The sequence below is a fragment of the Dryobates pubescens genome, chromosome 28 (assembly GCF_014839835.1).
Source record: "Dryobates pubescens isolate bDryPub1 chromosome 28, bDryPub1.pri, whole genome shotgun sequence".
NCBI classification, from domain to species: domain Eukaryota; kingdom Metazoa; phylum Chordata; class Aves; order Piciformes; family Picidae; genus Dryobates; species Dryobates pubescens.
The window spans coordinates 2,450,809-2,471,442 of NC_071639.1; the positions used below are offsets into that span (position 1 = coordinate 2,450,809).

Consider the following 20,634-nt stretch of genomic DNA (forward strand, 5'->3'; position numbering starts at 1 on the left):
AGCCTGGAGAAGAGGAGACTCAGGGGTGACCTTATTACTCTCCACAACTACCTGAAGGGAGGTCGTAGACAGACGGATGTTGGTCTCTTCTCCCAGGCAGCCAGTACCAGAACAAGAGGACACAGTCTCAGGCTGCGCCAGGGGAGGTTCAGGCTGGATGTTAGGAAAAAGTTCTATACAGAGAGAGTGATTGCACATTGGAATGGGCTGCCTGGGGAGGTGGTGGAGTCACCATCACTGGAGGTGTTCAGGAGAAGACTTGACAGGGTGCTTGGTGCCATGGGTTAGTTGTCTGGGTGGTGTTGGATTGGTTGATGGGTTGGACACGATGATCTTGAAGGTCTCTTCCAAACTGCTTTATTCTATGTATGTATTCTATGTATGTAATCCAAACTCCAGTGATTCACCAGACTAATGCAAAGCATTTCCAATGTTCATGCAGTGGAGCAAAGCATTCAGACCCTTGTATTGCTTACCATAAAAAACCCCCTCCTTCATGGATATAATTTTCCATTGCCTAATGGTGTCCTGGGGACACAGCCATTGTTCTGTGCTAAGAGTGCAGTGGGGACTGAATGCTGCCTCTGCCATTCAGCACTAATCAGCTTTCTGTTGTTATTTGGCACTGTACAAATGCTTTGTGCAGTGGCTTAAAAAAAACCCTACAACATCTTCTCCTTCCCTTCTACCTGCATCTTGCTGCACCACAGCTATTATAACACAGCCCTGGAAAGTGGCATGCACTGAGCAAGGAAAAATGACAGGTTATGAAAAGAAAACAATACAGGAGGAATCTGGTAAACCAGGTTTTGAGCTACACCAGCCATAGATCATTGGAATGAGCATGCACAGCTCTCCATTCCTCCCTCTTTTCACCCTGTGTTTGCACTCTAAAACCTTTACAGTGCCTGTGGTAAGGGACATGATAAAATGGAAATGTTAAACAATAATATGTTGTGGAATAATACACACTGTGGGTAAAAATGCCTCTGTAACTGGATTTAAATGTGCATCATCTAGCTTTCAGGTCATACTTTATGGTGGCCTTTTAGAGACTTAGTGGGTGCTGGGGGAGGAGAAGCTCAGCAGGAGCCAGCAGGGAGCACTTGCAGCCCAGAGAGTCAAGCAGAGCCTGGGCTGCAGCAAGAGAAGTGTGGCCAGCAGGGCCAGGGAGGGGATTCTGCCCCTCTGCTCCACTCTGCTGAGACCACAGCTGCAGCTCTGGGGCCAGCTCTGGAGCCTCTGTGCCAGGAAGGCTCTGGAGGGGCTGGAAGGTGTCCAGAGAAGGGCCAGGAGGAGGAGCAGGGGGCTGGAGCTGCTCTGCTGAGAGGACAGACTGAGGGAGTTGGGGTTGTGCAGGCTGGAGAGGGGAAGGCTCCCAGGAGACCTCATTGTGGACTTCCAGGATCTGCAGGGGGCTCCAAGAAAGCTGGGGAGGGACTTTTGAGGGTGTCAGGGAGGGATAGGACTGGGGGGGATGGAGCAAAACTAGAAATGGGGAGATTGAGATTGGCTGTGAGGAAGAAGTTGTTCCCCATGAGGGTGCCCTAGGGCAGGTCACACAGGAATGTTTTCAGGTGGATTTTGAAAGTCCCCAGAGAAGGAGACTCCACAACCTCTCTGGACAGCCTGCTACAGGGTTCCAGGGCCCCAGAGGAAAGAAGTTTCTCTTTAGACTAGACTAGACTAGACTAGACTAGAATAAAATAAACCAGGTTGGAAAAGACCTTTGAGATCACCAATTCCAACCTATCACCCAGCACCATCTAATCAACTAAACCATGGCACCAAGGGTCTCATCCAGGCTCTTTTTAAATTCCTCCAGTGATGGTGACTCCACCACCTCCCTGGGCAGCACATTCCAGTAGCCAATCTCTCTTTCTATGAAGAACTTTCTCCTCACCTCCAGCCTAAACTTCCCCTGGCACAGCTTCAGACTGTGTCCTCTTCTTCTAGTGTTGGTTGCCTGGGAGAAAAGCCCAACCCCCACCTGGCTACAACCTCCCTGCAGGGAGTTGGAGAGAGCAAGAAGGTCTCCCCTGAGCCTCCTCTTCTGCAGGCTAAGCAACCCCAGCTCCCTCAGCCTCTCCTCCCAGGGCTGTGCTCCAGACCCCTCCCCAGCCTCCTTGCCCTTCTCTGGACACCTTCCAGCATCTCAACATCTTTCCTAAACTGAGGGGCCCAGAACTGGACACAAGTTCAAGTGAAACCTCTGAGGTTCCAGTTTGTGCCCATCACCCCTTGCCCTGTCACTGGGCACTGATGAAAGGAGCCCAGCCTCATCCTCATGACTTCCCCCTGTATCTGCTTCTAAGCTTTCATAAGATCCCTTCTCAGTGTGGTCTTTCCAGGCTAAACAACCCCAGGTCTCTCAGCCTCTCCTCACAAGTCCTCTAATGAATGGCACTGTGCAAAGGAGCCAAAGCAGATAGATGCATACAGCTCACCTGAGACAATGAATGCACTCTGGCTAAAGCATTAATTCTCTGTACATTGAGTCCTTTATCACTATTATTAGCAGTATTAAGGTTTTGTTTCAACTGGAAGGGAATTTATGTCCTGAAATTGTGCCAGGAGAGGTTTAGGTTGCAGATTAGGAACAATTTTTTGCTGTAAGAGTGGTCAGGGATTGGAACAGGCTGCCCAGGGAGGTGGTGGAGGTGTTCAAGAGATGTGTGGACGTGGCACTTTGGAACGTGGCTCTACTTAACAATGAACAATGATGGCCTCCAGAGAAAGGAAAAATAATGAATCTCACAATAAAATGAGTTCCTACTCAGCTGGGGGAGATGGAGGAGAGGAAAATGCCTTATTGGAGTCAGGATTTACTGTGTTCTGGAAGGGTTTTGCTACCTAAATTTCTGTGCTGGCCTCGGAGCCTTCTGGGGGCCCTGACCCTGAATAGGATAGGATAGGATAGGATAGGATAGGATAGGATAGGATAGGATAGGATAGGATAGAATAGGATAGGATAGGATAGGATAGAATAGAATAGAATAGAATAGAATAGACCAGGTTGGAAGAGACCTTCAAGATCATTGCATCCAACCTATTATCCAACACCATCTAATCAGCTAAACCATGGCACCAAGCACCCTATCAAGTCTCCTCCTGAACACCTCCAGGGATGGTGACTCCTCCTCCTCCCTGGGCAGCACATTCCAATGGGCAATCACTCTCTCTGTGTAGAATTTCTTCCTAACATCCAGCCTAAACCTCCCCTGGCACAGCTTGAGACTGTGTCCTCTTGTTCTACTGCTGGTTCATTGGAAGAAGAGACCAACCTCCTCCTGTCCACAACCTCCCTCCAGGCAGTTGTAGAGAGCAAGAAGGTCTCCCCTGAGCCTCCTCTTCTCCAGGCTAAGCAACCCCAGCTCCCTCAGCCTCTCCTCACAGGGCTGTGTTCCAAACCCCTCACCAACTTTGTTGCCCTTCTCTGGACACCTTCCAGCAAGTCAACCTCCTTCCTGAACTGAGGGGCCCAGAACTGGCCACAGGACTCAAGGTGTGGCCTAAGCAGTGCAGTGTCCAGGGGCAGAATGACCTCCCTGCTCCTGCTGGCCACACAAGGTTGCCCTGACCTGGTGGTGGCCTTGACCCCAGCGGTGTCCTTGCCCAGTGGTGCCAGCTGTGGCTGTGCCCCCGCAGTGCCCCCTGCCTGTAGCTGCTGCCCTTGGGCTCTCCCAGGGTTTATTTATTAGTCAATAAAGTATTTTTTGAGGGGTGTTTTTGAGCCAGCTGCCCCCTGTGCCCTCCCACCCTGGGCACCACCAGGTGACTCTGTGCCCACTGTGCCCTCACCCCTCAGCGGCTGCTGGCTCGAGGCCTGCCCTGACCTGCCCTCAGCAGCCAGGTGACACAGGAACACATCCAGATGGTGTTAGGGGTTGAATTAGACCCCCACAGTAACCCTCAGCACACAGCAGCGTGGGAAAGGAGATTCTGGGCTCAGAACAAACAGCACCCAAGTCCCTTGGAAAAAGAATTCCAGCCAATAATTAAGGCCAAGCCACACTGCAGGCAGGGTGGAGACAGCACTGCTGCAGGCTCTTAGCTCTGTGATTTAAACACAGGAGGTCCTTTGTTCCTGGATAATATTCATCTGTCATTCCTTGTGTCTTTAAAATTCCAGTGGGTGGTTGATTGAGCCAACAGGACCAAGGGAACCTTGGGAGGGGTGGTGGTGGAAAGCTTCATGTGACTCGTGGCACAGAGCACAGCAATTGCTGGGTAAACATTTAGGAGAGCACTGAAAAATTCACTGAGAACAAATATTGTCACACCAGCAGTGACAACCTTTAGCAAACCCAGGGACTTCAAAAAGCCACAGAAAGAAGCCCTTCAAGCTTTGTTGTCAGCTTTCAGGGAGCATATTAAAATGGATTGAGAGTGTTCCTGCCATCTCAGGGCTGGTGAAGAAAGTTGACCAGCATGCCAAAGCAGTAAGAAGCCTTCCAGCTGCTTCTTACTACTGGGGCTGTTCAGCCTGGAAAAGAGAAAGCTGAGAGGAGATCTTATTCATGGTTCCAAATATCTGAGGGGTGGGTGGCAAGAATGGGCCAGGCTCTGTGCAGTGGGGTCCTGAAATAGGAGAGGGGGCAATGGACACAGCCTGAAACACAGGAGGTTCCACCTCAACAAGAGGGAAAACTTCTTTGGTGCTGGAGCCCTGCAGCAGGCTGCCCAGAGGGGTTGTGGGTTGTAGTGGTTTGAGCTAGTCCCTAGCTCAGATGCTTCTTGTAATCAGGAAAATTCCAGAGACATCTGAGTAAAAGATAAATGATGAAGGGCTTGGATACAGAGCAATAACAACAGGGAGCATAATGTAGTTCCACTGGTGTTTTGAAAACCTTGCATCTTGCAGCAGAGTGTGTTTGTCCCCTCTGCCTGCTGGCTCTTTTCTGCTCTGCTTTGGCCTTCAGGCTGTGCTATCCTCCCTCTGGCCTTGGGATTCTCTTTTGGATTCCTTCTAAGGTACAGTGTGGGGCTGAGAGGGAGCAAGTGTGTTTGTGTAGCCCTTCTGGGGCCCTTTTGTCCCCAAGGGGGGACAAAGAGCTGAATCAAAGGTACAGGTGGGTCCTGTGCTGTTGTTATGCTGTACATATGTGTGTGTAAATCCACCCTGTACATGTTTATTGCCATTTATACTGCTACATGTAGTTTCTCCTGGGTGGCCAGCACCAGAACAAGAGGACACAGTCTCAAGCTGTGCCAGGGGAGGTTTAGACTGGATGTTAGGAAGAAGTTCTTCATAGAAAGAGAGATTGGCCACTGGAATGTGCTGCCCAAGGAGGTGGTGGAGTCACCATCATTGGAGGTGTTTGGGAAGACACTGGATGGGGTGCTTGGTGCCATGGTTTAGCTGATTAGATGGTGCTGGGTGATAGGTTGGACTTGATGATCTCAAAGGTCTTTTCCAACCTAGCTAATTCAATTCAATTCAATTCAATTCAATTCAATTCAATTCAATTCTATTCTATTCTATTCTATTCTATTCTATTCTATTCTATTCTATTCTATTCTATTCCATTCTATTCCATTCCATTCTATTCCATTCCATTCCATTCCATTCCATTCCATTCCATTCCATTCCATTCTATTCTATTCTATTCTATTCTATTCTATTCTATTCTATTCTATTCCATTCCATTCCATTCCATTCCATTCCACTCTATTCTATCTATTCTTTTGTAAATACAAGTCCCTCTGTACTTCCAAGTTCTGAGTGTGGTGAGATTTACTCCTTGGGGCAGAAGTGTTTAAGAAGAGCCTGGATGAGGCCCTTGGTGCCATGGTTTAGATGGTGCTGGGTGATAGGTTGGACTTGATGATCTCAGAGGTTTTCCAACCTGGGTAATTCTGTATTTCCCCCCCCAAAAAAGTTACTGTGGGGATCTAATTCAACCCCTAACACCATCTGGATGTGTTCCTGTGTGACCTGCCTTAGGTGATGCAACTTTGGCAGGGGGCTTGGACCCGATGGTCTCCAGAGGTCCCTCCCAACCACCCCCCCGTTCTATGGTTCCATGAACTATTTCCACAGAAGCCCACATGACCAAGTGATGCACAGAGCAGGGCTGCATTCCTGAGCCCTGGGCAGCTCAGCCCCACAGTCTCCAGGAGAAGGTTAGCGTACGTACAGACGCAGCTGGCGCCCTCCCGCGCATGCCGATGCTCGCAGCCCGCACACTTCCACCCAGTGAATCCAGGCTTGCACGTGCACTGTCCGGTCCCAGCGTCACAGGGCACGGGCAGGGAGCCGTGTGGGTCACACTCACATTCCTGGCAGGAGCCTCCTGGAGTCTGGGGGTTTCCTGTGTAGCCAGGGGAACATCTAAACATAGAACACATGGAATAAACCAGGTTGGAAGAGACCTTCAAGATCATCGTGTCCAACCCATCAACCAATCCAACACCACCCAAACAACTAACCCATGGCACCAAGCACCCCATCAAGTCTCCTCCTGAACACCTCCAGTGATGGTGACTCCACCACCTCCCCCTGACAACGCAAAGACAAAGGCAGGTCGGGCTGACTGAGACCCACGGTGCACCACAGCGGGACACAGAATGAACACAAAGATCCCTTCATGAACCAGAGGGAATATTGCTGGGGGATTTATGAGCCTCAAGCTGTGCCAGGGGAAGTTTAGGCTGGAGGTGAGGAGAAAGTTCTTCACAGGAAGTGGTGTTGGCCATTGGAATGTGCTGCCCAGGGAGGTGGTGGAGTCCCCGTCCCTGGAGGTGTTCAAGAGGGGATTGGACGTGGCACTTGGAGCCATGGTTTAGTAGTCATGAGGTGTTGGGTGCCAGGTTGGACTTGCTGATCTCTGAGGTCTTTTCCAACCTTAGTGATTCTATGGTTCTATGACTCAGCAAGCATTTGCAGAGGGAGAAATGTTGCAAGCTGTCCAATAAGCAATAACTTTTCCTGAGGACATGGAGCAGCCTACATGGAAGGATTATGCATAAGTGATTCCACACCCTTAACAGTTTTCAGGTAAACTTCTGTTAGACAATGACAAAACATTTCCATGCTGCCAAGGTTGGATCTGTAGACCCTTCCTTCCCCACTAGCCACTTGTGTTGTATCATAGTATCAGTCAGGGTTGGATGGGACCACAAGGATCATCGAGTTCCAATCCCCTGTCATAGCAGACAAAAGCTAATTGCAATCATCCTAATCCTACAGCTTGGCTACAGCTGATGTTTAGCTTCTGTTTTGGGCCCCTCACTCCAAGAAGGACATTAAGGTGCTGAAGAGTGTCCAGAGAAGGGCAATGAAGCTGGTGAAGGGTCTGGAGAACAGGGGTAGTGAAGAGCAGCTGAGGGATTTGAGGTTGTTTAGCCTGCTGAAGAGGCTGAAGGGAGACCCTCTGGCTCTCTACAACTCCCTGAAAGGAGGTTGGAGCCAGGTGGGGGTTGGGCTCTTCTCCCTAGTATCAGCTGATAGGAGAGGGGGAAAAAATAGCCTCAAGATGCAGCAAGGGAGGTTTAGGTTGGAGATTAGGATAAACTTCTTTGCTGCAAGAGTGGTCAAGGATTAGAACAGGCTGCCCAGGGACGTGGTGGAGTCCCCATCCCTGGAGCTGTTGAAAAAATGTGTAGAGAGGACACTTGGGGTCATGGTTTAATGGCCATGGTGGTCCTAGGTTGTTGGTTGGCCTTGATGACCTTAGAGGGCTTGTCCAACCAAAACAACTCTATGAGACTATGATTCATTTGCAGTTTGACCATTAATGTGTTTAGCTGTAAGTGCCTTTCCCAGTGGGTGCCCATGAATCATAGATCATAGAATCAACAAGGTTGGATAAGACCTCAAGGATCATCAAGTCCAAGCTGTCACCCAACTCCTCCTGACTACTAAACCATGGCACCAAGAGCCACGTCCAATCCCCTCTTGAACACCTCCAGGGATGGGGACTCCACCACCTCCCTGGGCAGCACATTCCAATGGCAAATCTCTCTTGCTGGGAAGAACTTTCTCCTCACCTCCAGCCTAACCTTCCCCTGGCACAGCTTGAGACTGTGTCCTCTTGTTCTGCTGCTGGCTGCCTGGGAGAAGAGACCAACCCCCTCCTGGCTACAGCCTCCCTTCAGGGAGTTGGAGAGAGCAAGAAGGTCTCCCCTGAGCCTCCTCTTCTGCAGGCTAAGCAACCCCAGCTCCCTCAGAGTGGTCACTAACACAAAGGCTGTGTGTGACATCAGGACACACCATAAGCATGGTATCTAAATGCAGGTAAATCCCATGTTTTTCAGCTTATCTTCTGAGGTCCAGGGGACAACCCAACCCCCCCAAATCACAAAGTAAGAGCAGGACACTGTCTGTGATATAAATAACACTGAATGTTAATTCACAGTGGGTGTCCCTGAAAATAGCCTACGCTGACTGAGTTTAAATAACACATACAGAGAATATGACTCATCTGGAGGTCTGTACCTAAGCATTTGTAAATGCATCCTTCTAGGAGCATAGGCCATTGTTCTCCTTCACATCTTGCCCATCTTTCATTGTCCCTCCCCCTCCCCTTCCCATTGCTCCTACCTTTCACAGTGCTTCCCTTCGTACCCCGGCGGGCAGGCGGTGCACCGGTAATCCCCAGCTCCTTCCGCAACGCACGAAGGGCTGAAGCTGAAACACAGGCAAGTGAGAAACTTTCCCCACTCTGTTGCATCATTTCATCCCAGCCAGCTGTGCCAGCTCTGCCTCTAGTGTAAATGTGCAATGTGCCCTGGTGGCCAAGAAGGCCAATGGGATCCTGGGGTGCATTCGGAGGAGTGTGTCCAGCAGATCCAGGGAGGTTCTCCTCCCCCTCTGCTGTGCCCTGGTGAAGCCACACCTGGAATACTGCAGCCAGTTCTGGGCTCCCCAGTTCAGGAGGGACAGGGATCTGCTGGAGAGGGTCCAAGAGAGGCTACAAGGATGCTGAAGGGACTGCAGCACTGCCTGGGGAGGAGAGGCTGAGAGCCCTGGGGCTGTTTACTCTTGAGAGAAGAAGACTGAGAGGGGATTTAATCAATGTTTATCAATAGCTGAGGGCTGGGGGTCAGGAAGGAGGGGACAGGGAGAGGCTCTGCTCAGTTGCACCCTGGAGTAGGACAAGGGGCAATGGATGGAAACTACAGCACAGCAGGTTCCACCTCAAAGTGAGGAACTTGTTCACTGTGAGGGTCCCAGAGCCCTGGAGCAGGCTGCCCAGAGAGGTTGTAGAGTCTCCTTCTCTGGAGCCTTCCCAGCCCTGTCTGGATGTGTTCCTGTGTGACCTGTGCTAGATCATATGGTGTGTTCCTGTGTGACCTGTGCTAGATCATATGGTCCTGCTCAAGGATCTCTTTGGGTCCCTTCCAACTCCTGACATCCTGTAAGCCTGTGAAGGGAAAGGACTGACCTGCAGAGGAGAAAAATCCTAAAAGCTACCTTCTCCATGATCAAAGAAGGGTTGTGTTTGATTACAGAGGACACCAGGTTATCTCTACTAAGCCAGGCCATAGATGGGTAGCTTGTGGCTGCAGCTTGGACCTATGGGAACTGAACAAAGCAGCAAGTTCCTGGAATATTCTGTGGTGTTGCTGGGTCATTTGCACATCAAGTGTGGGCACAGACAGCTACAACAAGCAAAAAGGGTAGGTAGGGCAAAGAAACACAGCTAAACATTAAAATGGTACAGCCCTGTAACATCTTGCAGCTTTCTGTGAAAGAATCACAGAATGGTAGAGGTTGGAAGGGACCTCTGGAGATCACAGAGTCCAACTCTCCTGCCAAGGCAGGATCACCCAGAAAAGGTCACAGAGGAACAAATCCAGGAGGGTTTGGAATGCCTCTAGGGATGGAGGCTCCACCACCTCTCTGGGCAGCCTGCTCCAGTGCTCTGCCACCCTTAAATTGCAGAAGCTCCTCCTCATGTTTGGATGGAACATCTTATGCTCAGGTTTGTGCCTCTTACCCTTTGTCTTGTTCCTGGGCACCACTGGACAAAGCCTGGCCTCATCCTCCTGACAGCCACCCTTTAAGTATGGATCAGCATTGATGAGATCCCTCTCACTCTTCCCTTTTCCAGACTGAACAGCCCCAATTCCCTGTCTTGCCTCACGAGGAAGATACTCCAGTCCCCCCTCATCAGAAGCAGGGGTGGTCAGCAGTGAGCCCAGAGCTCCTTCATGGTGCAGTACAGTCAGCATCCTTCTCTAATTTGCTTATAATGCATTAAAATCAATAGTGCTTGAGTGAGGATATAAAATTACACTTCTGCAAAGAAATGTAAACAAATTGATCCATTCCTCACAAACTCATTATTCAACACATTCTCAGCTCTGTAAAAATAGATCCACACCCCCAGGAGCAACTGGTTCTCACTGCTCTTTTTCTTGGTGTTTTTTTTCCCTTTCCCCCACCTCCTCACCTCTGAAGCAGGCTGCTGACTGCAGTGGAGCACAGAGCCAGCATTTGAAAGCTGAGTGGGGTACTGTAAAATGTCACAAGTTGAAACACCTGTGTGGTACCTCCCCACAATATGAGCAGCTCAGTCAGCACCTCTCCTGTGAGGACAGACTGAGGGAGCTGGGGTTGTGCAGGCTGGAGAAGGCTCCAAGGAAACCTAATTGTGGCCTTCCAGGATCTTCAGGGGGCTACAAGAAAGCTGGGGAGGGACTTTTGAGGGTGTCAGGGAGGGATAGGACTGGGGGGAATGGAGCAGAACTAGAAATGGGGAGATTGAGATTGGATGTGAGGAAGAAGTTGTTCCTCAGGAGGGTGGTGAGAGCCTGGCACAGGTTGCCCAGGGAGGTGGTGGCAGCCTCCTGCCTGGAGGTGTTTGCAGCCAGGCTGGAGGTGGCTGTGAGCAACCTGCTGCAGTGTGAGGTGTCCCTGGCCATGGCAGGGGGGTTGGAACTGGCTGAGCCTTGAGGTCCCTTCCAACCCTGACAATTCTATGATTCTATGACATAATAAGATCGTAAGAGACCCCATCTACAGCACTGCCTCCTGTTCTGGGGACCACAGCACAAGAAGGACCTGGAGCTACTGGAGAGGGTCCAGAGGAGACCACAAAGATGATCAGAGGGCTGGAGAACCTCCACTATGGGGACAGGCTGAGAGGGTTGGGGCTGTTCAGTGTGGAGAAGGCTCCATGAACCTTAGAGCAGCTTTCCAGTACCTGAAGGGGCTACAGGAGAGCTGGGGAGGGACTTCTACAAGAGCTTGGAGTGCCAGAACAAGGGACAATGGCTTTGAGCTGGAAGAGGGGTGATTGAGACTGGAGATTAGGAAGAAATTCTTTATAGTGAGGGAAGTGAGACACTGGAAGGTGTTACTGATGTTTGAGAAAGGGATTCCCTCCTTCAAAATAAACCTTCGACCACCCCAAAGGGATAAAAACTAAGAGAAAGAAGAACAAACGACCTGAACCTCTGCGAAACAGCGTCTGAGGCACTCACTGCAGCAACCTAAAGGTCACTTGGACCTCAGCAAGATGGTTTGAGGAACACTTCGAGCTTTTCAAGAGCCCCATCACGAAACACAAAGCTTCTTCAGAGCAGCACTGTGGTGTGATTCCAAACATCATTAAGAGCTCCTCAGCAGAACAACAAACAGATCTGGAGTGCTAAAGTGTCATCTGCCGGGAACAGAGGTGGAGCCATCCTGGCAAGGCTCATTAGCATGAAGCAACCCATACAATTTATGCTGCAATAACTGTATTGCTTTTAAATTACTCTGTCTATCACAAATTGCCTCAAACTCATGTAACATTAAATAAGGAATCAATAAATTCCACAGTGGAGCAAGAAAGGCACTGGAACACATTCATACCAGCCCCATATACGAGTGCAAGGGGTTTTAACAGCTCCCTCGTGGCTGGATTGTACTCGAGTTGTGCTCTGGCCTCATCTGTGAGAATACCTCTCCAGCACACATTCATTAGCTGTTGAGCATTGCATTTTCTAGCACTTATTAATTTATTCATCACAAGTTAGCAAGGGAGCAATTTCTGGCTGTTAAAGGAAGATCAATTAGCAAAAGCAAAGCTCCTTCGCATGGCTTCCGTGAAGCAGCTCTCCTGTAGCCGTCTGCAAAAGGACATGGTGAGCCCAAAATAAAGCTCTTGCTTGCTGGAAAGGCAATTCTGCATGCTGAGTTTGCTTACTTGTTACCAGGGATGGGCAGTGGGCAAGCACAGGGCTGACAGTCACTTGGAGAGCCTTGGACAACACCATAAAACCCCAGCGCGCACCTCTCGCAGTGGTGACCTGCGGTGTTGTGCTGGCAGTCCTGCAGAGGAAAGGAAGGGGGCAGGGTGAAAGCTGTATCTGACAGGCAGAAGAAAACAGAAAACACTTTGTTCCCAGCCTCAGGGATTCAAAGTCCCTTCAGTTCACAGTTTCCCTCTCCCTGGTAGGATGTGCAGTGGGACTCGCTTGCGTGAAGCATCCATGGAATGCCTGCTGAGTCGCAGAGAGGGTTGCAGGCAGGATGAAGGAATGAAGACCTGCAGCTAGTCTGATGTATCCTGCAGAATGCCTTAACCCATTCATCTTACAGAATGCCACATCCCATTCATCCTTCCTCCCACCCTTTGCTCCAGTCAGTGAAGCAGGAGAAACAATCAGTTGGAATTCAGTCTCACTGAATACACAGTGCCTGATACAGATCAGGTCATGTCCATTGGTGCCTGGAAGAGCAGGGCTGGGTGCAGTTCATGCAGAACACATGCTCCATGGCTGCTCCAGTCTGCAGGTTTCCAGTGCTCCTTTCCACACAGACAGCAAAAGCAGAGGAGAAAAGGCACTGCACAGATTGCATTGGTGCCTGGAAGAGCAGTGCTGGGCTCAGTGCAGCACACATGCTCCATGGCTGCTCCAGCCTGCAGGTTTCCAGTGCTCCTTTCTACACAGACAGCAAAAGCAGAGGAGAAAAGGCACTGCACAGACTGTGCATTGGTGCCTGGAAGAGCAGGGCTGGGTTCAGTGCAGCACACATGCTCCATGGCTGCTCCAGCCTGCAGGTTTCCAGTGCTCCTTTCTACACAGACAGCAAAAGCAGAGGAGAAAAGGCACTGCACAGATTGCACTGATGCCTGGAAGAGCAGTGCTGGGTTCAGTGCAGAACACATGCTCCATGGCTGCTCCAGCCTGCAGGTTTCCAGTGCTCCTTTCTACACAGACAGCAAAAGCAGAGGAGAAAAGGCACTGCACAGATTGCACTGATGCCTGGAAGAGCAGTGCTGGGCTCAGTGCAGCACACATGCTCCATGGCTGCTCCAGCCTGCAGGTTTCCAGTGCTCCTTTCCACACAGACAGCAAAAGCAGAGGAGAAAAGGCACTGCACAGATTGCACTGATGCCTGGAAGAGCAGGGCTGGGTTCAGTGCAGCACACATGCTCCATGGCTGCTCCAGTCTGCAGGTTTCCAGTGCTCCTTTCTACACAGACAGCAAAAGCAGAGGAGAAAAGGCACTGCACAGATTGCACTGATGCCTGGAAGAGCAGTGCTGGGTTCAGTGCAGCACACATGCTCCATGGCTGCTCCAGCCTGCAGGTTTCCAGTGCTCCTTTCTACACAGACAGCAAAAGCAGAGGAGAAAAGGCACTGCACAGATTGCATTGGTGCCTGGAAGAGCAGGGCTGGGTTCAGTGCAGCACACATGCTCCATGGCTGCTCCAGTCTGCAGGTTTCCAGGGTTCCTTTCTACACAGACAGCAAAAGCAGAGGAGAAAAGGCACTGCACAGACTGTGCTTTGATGCCTGGAAGAGCAGGACTGGGTTCAGTGCAGCACACATGCTCCATGGCTGCTCCAGCCTGCAGTTTTCCAGTGTTCCTTTCTACACAGGCAGCAAAAGCAGAGGAGAAAAGGCACTGCACAGATTGCACTGATGCCTGGAAGAGCAGGGCTGGGTTCAGTACAGCACACATGCTCCATGGCTGCTCCAGTCTGCAGGTTTCCAGGGTTCCTTTCCACAGAGACAGCAAAAGCAGAGGAGGAAAGGCACTGCACAGACTGTGCTTTGGTGCCTGGAAGAGCAGGGCTGGGTTCAGTGCAGCACACACGCTCCATGGCTGCCCCAATCAGCAGGTTTCCAGTGCTCCTTTCCACACAGACAGCAAAAGCAGAGGAGAAAAGGCACTGCACAGATTGCATTGATGCCTGGAAGAGCTGGGCTGGGTTCAGCTCATGCAGCACACATGCTCCATGGCTGCTCCAGTCTGCAGGTTTCCAGTGCTCCTTTCTACACAGACAGCAAAAGCAGAGGAGAAAAGGCACTGCAGTGACTGAACTCCAGAATCTCAGCAGGGAAAACCCCAGTCTTGGATGGTTTGCTTTTGTGGCCCCTCTTGAACATTGACTCCTGAGCCATTTAAGTAAAACTGTCCACTTTTATTGTTTTGTTATTATTTTTTCTATCTCAGTGACCCAGGTCAGGAATTCTGCATGGAGATGAAGCAAGTGTGTAAGAGCAGAAATGTAATACCTGGCAAATGGATGTTTCAGGGTCACACATAGTGCTGTGCCCATGGCATTGACACTCAACACAGGTGCCCAAGGACTGAGCAGGTGTCCTTCCTGCAGCTGGGGGTGGGAGCCTATAAAATCCTGGAGAGCATGACTGCAAGAGAAGAGAGGCAGAAGAAAACATCATTACAGAGGGGACAGGGTGTGGGCAGCATTGCAAACTCATCTTTCTGACCTCCTGCATGTACAAGTTGTGACAAGAAGCTGCCAGGCTTCCAGCTGTGTCACAAAGAATACACAGGGCCTTACAGATGACAAGAGGCAGCCCTAATTGGAAACACTGCTGCAAAGTCCCTGGAGCACTCCACTGGCACCAGGCTTTTCACATTACAGCTTGAGAGACCTTTCCCTCAGATGCAGAACACCTCACTGCTCTCACTCTGCCCCCAGCATCATTCCAGGATGGCTTTCAGTTTGCACCAGTACAGATTAAGGGTTGACCTGCTGGAAAGCAGCTCCATGGAGAAGGACCTTGCAGTCTGGGAGGACAAGAAATTCTCCATGGGACAGCAATGTGCCTTGGTGGCCAAGAAGCCAAAAGGTCTCCTGGGGGGCATTAAGAAGAGTGTGGTCAGCAGGTCAAGGGAGGTTATCCTCCCCCTCTACTCTGTCCTAGTGAGACCACATCTGGAGTACTGTGTCCAGTTCTGGGCTCCCCGGTTCAAGAGGGACTGGGAACTGCAGGAGAGTCCAGCAGGGGGAAGCACAAAGATGCTGAAGGGACCTTACAAGGAGAGGCAGAAAGACCTAGGGCTGTTTAGTGTGGAAGAGGCTGAGAGGGAATCTGATCTGGGCAGCTGGCCAGAAGAAGGGGTCAGGCTCCTTCCAATAGTGTCCTGTGGTAGGCTGAAGGACAGTGGATATGAACTGCAACCCAGGAAGTTCCACCTCAACAGCAGGAGAATCTTCTTTACTGTGAGGGTGCTGAGCCCTGGAGCAGGATGCCCAGAGAGGTTGTGGAGTCTCTTTCTCTGGAGCCTTTCAAGCCCCATCTGGATGTGTTCCTGTGTGTGGGAGTCTCTGGAGGATCATCTCTGGAGGTCTCTTCCAACTCTACCAATCTGTGACTCTAAATACTTATTTTTTCCATGGACTCTGGAGTGCAAAAGTGATGATTCTGTTTCCTTTGCCCATGGTGAAGCTTTGCCAAGCTACTATCTGCCTACAAACTGCCTGACAGATAACAAGCAAAACCCCAGTGATAATAATCACAGAATTGTCAGGGTTGGAAGGGAGCTCAAGGCTCAGCCAGTCCCAACCCCCCTGCCATGGGCAGGGACACCTCACACTACAGCAGGTTGCTCACAGCCACCTCCAGCCTGGCTGCAAACACCTCCAGGCAGGAGGCTGCCACCACCTCCCTGGGAAACCTATTCCAGAATCTCTCCATCCTCATGCTGAAGAACATCTTCCTAAGGTGCTGTCTAACCCTGCTCTCCCTCAGCTTCAAACCATTCCCCCTTGTCCTGCCTCCAGACACCCTCATGAAAACTCCCTCTGCAGCCTTCCTGTAGGATCCCTTCAGTTATTGGGAGCCACCTGTCCCATGTATATCTCCCACTACCCAGTGGTTCCAGCAGCCTGTGAAGGCTGCCTGGGGAGGGAATTTCCTACTGCTGACCACAATTGCTGCCTTTTTCTGGAGAGAAATGCACTTTTCACACAGCAATAAAATGGGTGCAGAATAAACCCAAACAGACTTTGAAGTAACTTTTGTGATCAGAAGCAGGATTTGTAGAACACAAAATGGAATGGAATGGAATGGAATGGAATGGAATGGAATGGAATGGAATGGAATGGAATGGAATGGAATGGAATGGAATAGAATAGAATAGAATAGAATAGAATAGAATAGAATAGAATAGAATAGAATAGAATAGAATAGAATAGAATAGAATAGAATAGAATAGAATAGAATGGAATGGAATGGAATGGAATGGAATGGAATGGAATGGAATGGAATAGACCAGGTTGGAAGAGACCTTCGAGATCATCACGTCCAACCTATCATCCAACACCATCTGATCAACTCAACCATGGCACCAAGGGCCTCATCCAGGCTCTTCTTAATCACCCCCAGTGATGGGGACTCCACCAGCTCCCTGGGCAGCACATTCCAGTGGCCAGTCACTCTCTCTGTGTAGAATTTCTTCCTAACCTCCAGCCTAAACCTCCCCTGGCACAGCTTGAGACTGTGTCCTCCTGTTCTGATGCTGGGTGCCTGGGAGAAGAGACCAACCCCCACCTGGCTACAACCTCCCTTCAGGGAGTTGCAGAGAGCAAGAAGGTCTCCCCTGAGCCTCCTCCAGGCTAAGCAACCCCAGCTCCCTCAGCCTCTCCTCACAGGGCTGTGCTCCAGACCCCTCCCCAGCCTCCTTGCCCTTCTCTGGACACCTTCCAGCAAGTCAACCTCCTTCCTAAACTGAAGGGCCCAGAACTGGACACAGGACTCAAGGTGTGGCCTCAGCAGTGCTGAGCACAGGGCACAAGGACTTCCCTGCTCCTGCTGGCCACACTCTTCCTGATGCAGGCCAGGATGCCATTGGCTCTCTTGGCTGCCTGGGCACACTGCTGGCTCATGTTCAGCCTACCATCGACCAGCACCCCCAGGTCCCTCTCTGCCTGGCTGCTCTCTGAATCAACCAGGTTGGAAAAGATCTCAGAGACCATCAAGTCCAACCTAGTACCTGTTACCTAACACCTCCTGACAACTAAACCATGGCTCCAAGGGCCACATCCAATCCCCTCTTGAACACCACCAGGGATGGGGACTCCACCACCTCCCTGGGCAACACATTCCAGTGGCCAATTCCTCTCTCTGGGAAGAACTTTCTCCTCACCTCCAGCCTAAACCTCCCCTGGCACAGCTTAAGACTGTGTCCTCTTGTTCCACTGCTGGGTGCCTGGGAGAAGAGACCAACCCCCACCTGGCTACAACCTCCCTGCAGGGAGTTGGAGAGAGCAAGAAGGTCTCCCCTGAGCCTCCTCTTCCCCAGGCTAAACACCCCCAGCTGCCTCAGCCTCACAGGGCTGTGCTTTCCTCACTCAAGCCCTAGCTGCCATGTTAGCTTCTGCTCATCCAGCACCTCTCTGACAGTTGCCAAAACCTCCAGGAGCCTAAGTTATGGGAAAAGCATAATCACAATGATATTTTTTTGCCTAGAAAATCATCCTCCTCACTTCTGCTTCTCCCTTTTCGTTTTGCCTCAGCCTCCATTAAGATCCCTGAGGCACAGAAAGAGCCTAACTGCATTTTGATGCTTTCTGGTGGATTCCACTTAAGGTAAACCATCTGAAATGAAAATAATTTTGTTTCTTCCTTCAGTTTCTGGTGGGTTTTGTTTGTTTGTTTGTGCTTTTTTTCCCCTCCCTCTTCACCCCCCCCACAAGAGTCTAAGTGCAAACATGGTACAAAACACAGCTCCACAGGTTCTGAGTGGCTTTAGGAGGGGGGGTGGAAAAATATTGCTACATCCTCAAGCAAATCTAATGTGTGACTGCTTTGTGATGTGCTGCTGACACTCTTCTCATCTGTTTTGATCTAAGTATCTCTGAGATGAAGTGGGACACAGACAAAAGGATGAAGCAGAGTCCATCTTTCATGCCCAGTTAGGAAGTGTCTCAGAAGTAGCCATTAGGGAAAGTCTTTAGCATTGCTTTTCTCAGCCTGCTGCTGGAAAGAAAAAGGGATCAGAGTGTCATTTCCAGTTAAAACTGCTGTGCACATAGCCCACACAGTGCAAATTCAGGATAAACCATGAACTAGATACATACCATGGACTCCTAGAATGGTTTGGGATGGAGGGGACCTTAATGATCATCCAGCTCCAACCCCCCTGCCATGGGCAGGGACACCTCCCACCAGCCCAGCTTGCTCAAGGCTTCATCCAGCCTGGCCTTGAACACCTCCAGGGAGAGAACATCCACAACCTCCCTGGGCAACTTGTGCCAGTGTCTCACCACCCTCACTGTGAAGATTTTCTTCTGGCCAGCAGCCAGTTCTTAACCCAGAGAAGCCTCCCCCCACCCAAGGCAGGAGCAGGCAGCTTCTCCAGGAGGATGCTGTGGGGCACTGTCAAAGGCTTTGCTGAAGGCCAGATGGACAACATGCACACAGCCTTTTCCCCATCCCCCAGGTGGGTCACCTGGCTCTAGAAGGAGATCAGGTTGGTCAAGCAGGACCTGCCCTTCATGAACCCAGACCTCAGACATGCTGAGCAGGATCCTATGATCATACACCTCCAGAGAGGGGGCACCCATGACCTCCCTGGGCAACCTGTTCCAGTGTCTCACCCTCACTCTAAAGAATTTCTTCATCTCCAGTCTCAATCTCCTCTCTCCCAGTTCAAAGCCATTGCCCTCATCCTGTCACTCCCAGCCCTTGTCAGAGGTCCCTCCCCATCCCAGGACAGTCCCTATCCTATTAGTATTTTCTGAAGGAAAAAAACCCAACCCACCAGGCCATCTGAGGCTTTTCTTTCTCCCACTTAAACCAAGCAGACCTTCAGAGAGCACAGCACAACCTTCCCTGAGCACACTGCAAAGAAACTGAGCTCTGAGCAGGTGAGGATCACACAATGAAGCCCCAAGTGTGAAGGTTGCACCTGAGCCATTTATTGCAGCCCCTGCTGGGGGTGAATTAAAATAATGTTCTAATTACATTACCATCTTCTATGTTCCACTGAAACTGCAATCTGTGACAGTCATTTGAAAGGGAAAAGAAAAGAAGTCTGTAGTCCTGAGCAAATGCTGGAAGCTCATTGATGTCTCCTGGGTGCATTGACTCCCCCTGAGGTGCATGGTTGTAAAAAAACCATTGTGGGGAGACAATCACAGAATTGTCAGGGTTGGAAGGGAGCTCAAGGAGCAGCCAGTTCCAACCCCCCTGCCATGGGCAGGGACACCTCACACTGCAGCAGGTTGCTCACAGCCACCTCCAGCCTGGCTGCAAACACCTCCAGGCAGGAGGCTGCCACCACCTCCCTGGGCAACCTGTGCCAGGCTCTCACCACCCTCATGGGGAACAACTTCTTCCTCACATCCAATCTCAATCTCCCCATTTCTAGTTTTGCTCCATCCCCCCCAGTCCTATCCCTCCCTGACACCCTCAGAAGTCCCTCCCCAGCTTTCTTGGAGCCCCCTTCAGATCCTGGAAGGCCACAATTAGGTCTCCTGGGAGACTTATCTCCAGCCTGCACAACCCCAACTCCCTCAGTCTGTGCTCACAGCAGAGCAGCTCCAGCCCTCTGCTCCTCCTCGTGGCCCTGCTCTGGACACCTTCCCGCACCTCCAGATCCTTCCTGGCACAGAGGCTCCAGAGCTGGCCCCAGAGCTGCAGCTGTGGTCTCAGCAGAGTGGAGCAGAGGGGCAGAATCCCCTCCCTGGCCCTGCTGGCCACACTTCTCTTGCTGCAGCCCCGGCTCTGCTTGACTCTCTGGGCTGCAAGTGCTCCCTGCTGGCTCCTGTGGAGCTTCTCCTCTCCCAGCACCCCCAAGGCCTTTTCTCCAGGGCTGATCTCAGACTTCCTGCCACACATTTCCTGTGAGCTCACAGCTCCTCTGGCCTCCCCTACTGCATGACCTAACCCTGTTTAACAGCTGAAGGCAGCAGAGTGCTCACAGGTCACAGGACACCTTTCCCTTCAGCTACTCACTTCAAACTTTCTCTCCCAGCTACCTTGGAGGAACCCTTTACAAGACCCCCACATCCTGGGGTGCTTTAAGAGGAGTGTGTCCAGCAGATCCAGGGAGGTTCTGCTCCCCCTTTCCTGTGGATTGGTGAGGCCACACCTGGAATATTGCATCCAATTCTGGGCTCCCCAGTTCAGGAGGACAAGGATCTGCTGGAGAGAGTCCAAGGGAGGGCTGCAAGGATGCTGAAGGGACTGCAGCACTGCCTGGGGAGGAGAGGCTGAGAGCCCTGGGGCTGTTTAGTCTGGAGAGGAGAAGACTGAGAGGGATCTGAACAATGTCTATCAATATCTGAGGGCTGAGGGGACAGGTTCTGCTTAGTTGCACCCTTGGGTAGGACAAGGGGCAATGAATATAAACTCCAGCACAGAAGGTTCCACCTCAACATGAGGAGGAGCTTCTTCACTGTGGTGTTCACAGAGCCCTGGAGCAGGCTGCCC

The 20,634-nt window shown here is 51.0% G+C and overlaps 1 protein-coding gene across 1 annotated transcript in view; it reads right to left on the reverse strand.

Annotated features, from left to right (window-relative positions):
- The window catches only part of LAMA2 (laminin subunit alpha 2), a 132,098-nt gene extending 117,410 nt beyond the window's left edge, over window positions 1-14,688 (reverse strand). Inside the window, exons 1-5 of the mRNA XM_054173980.1 lie at window positions 14,680-14,688; window positions 14,464-14,598; window positions 12,141-12,265; window positions 8,546-8,632; window positions 6,141-6,334 (exon numbers count right to left, since the gene is read on the reverse strand). Of these exons, the coding sequence (XP_054029955.1) occupies window positions 6,141-6,334; window positions 8,546-8,632; window positions 12,141-12,265; window positions 14,464-14,598; window positions 14,680-14,688 (550 nt within the window). The remainder of the gene's footprint in view (window positions 1-6,140; window positions 6,335-8,545; window positions 8,633-12,140; window positions 12,266-14,463; window positions 14,599-14,679) is intronic.
- Window positions 14,689-20,634: the final 5,946 nt, after the last annotated feature.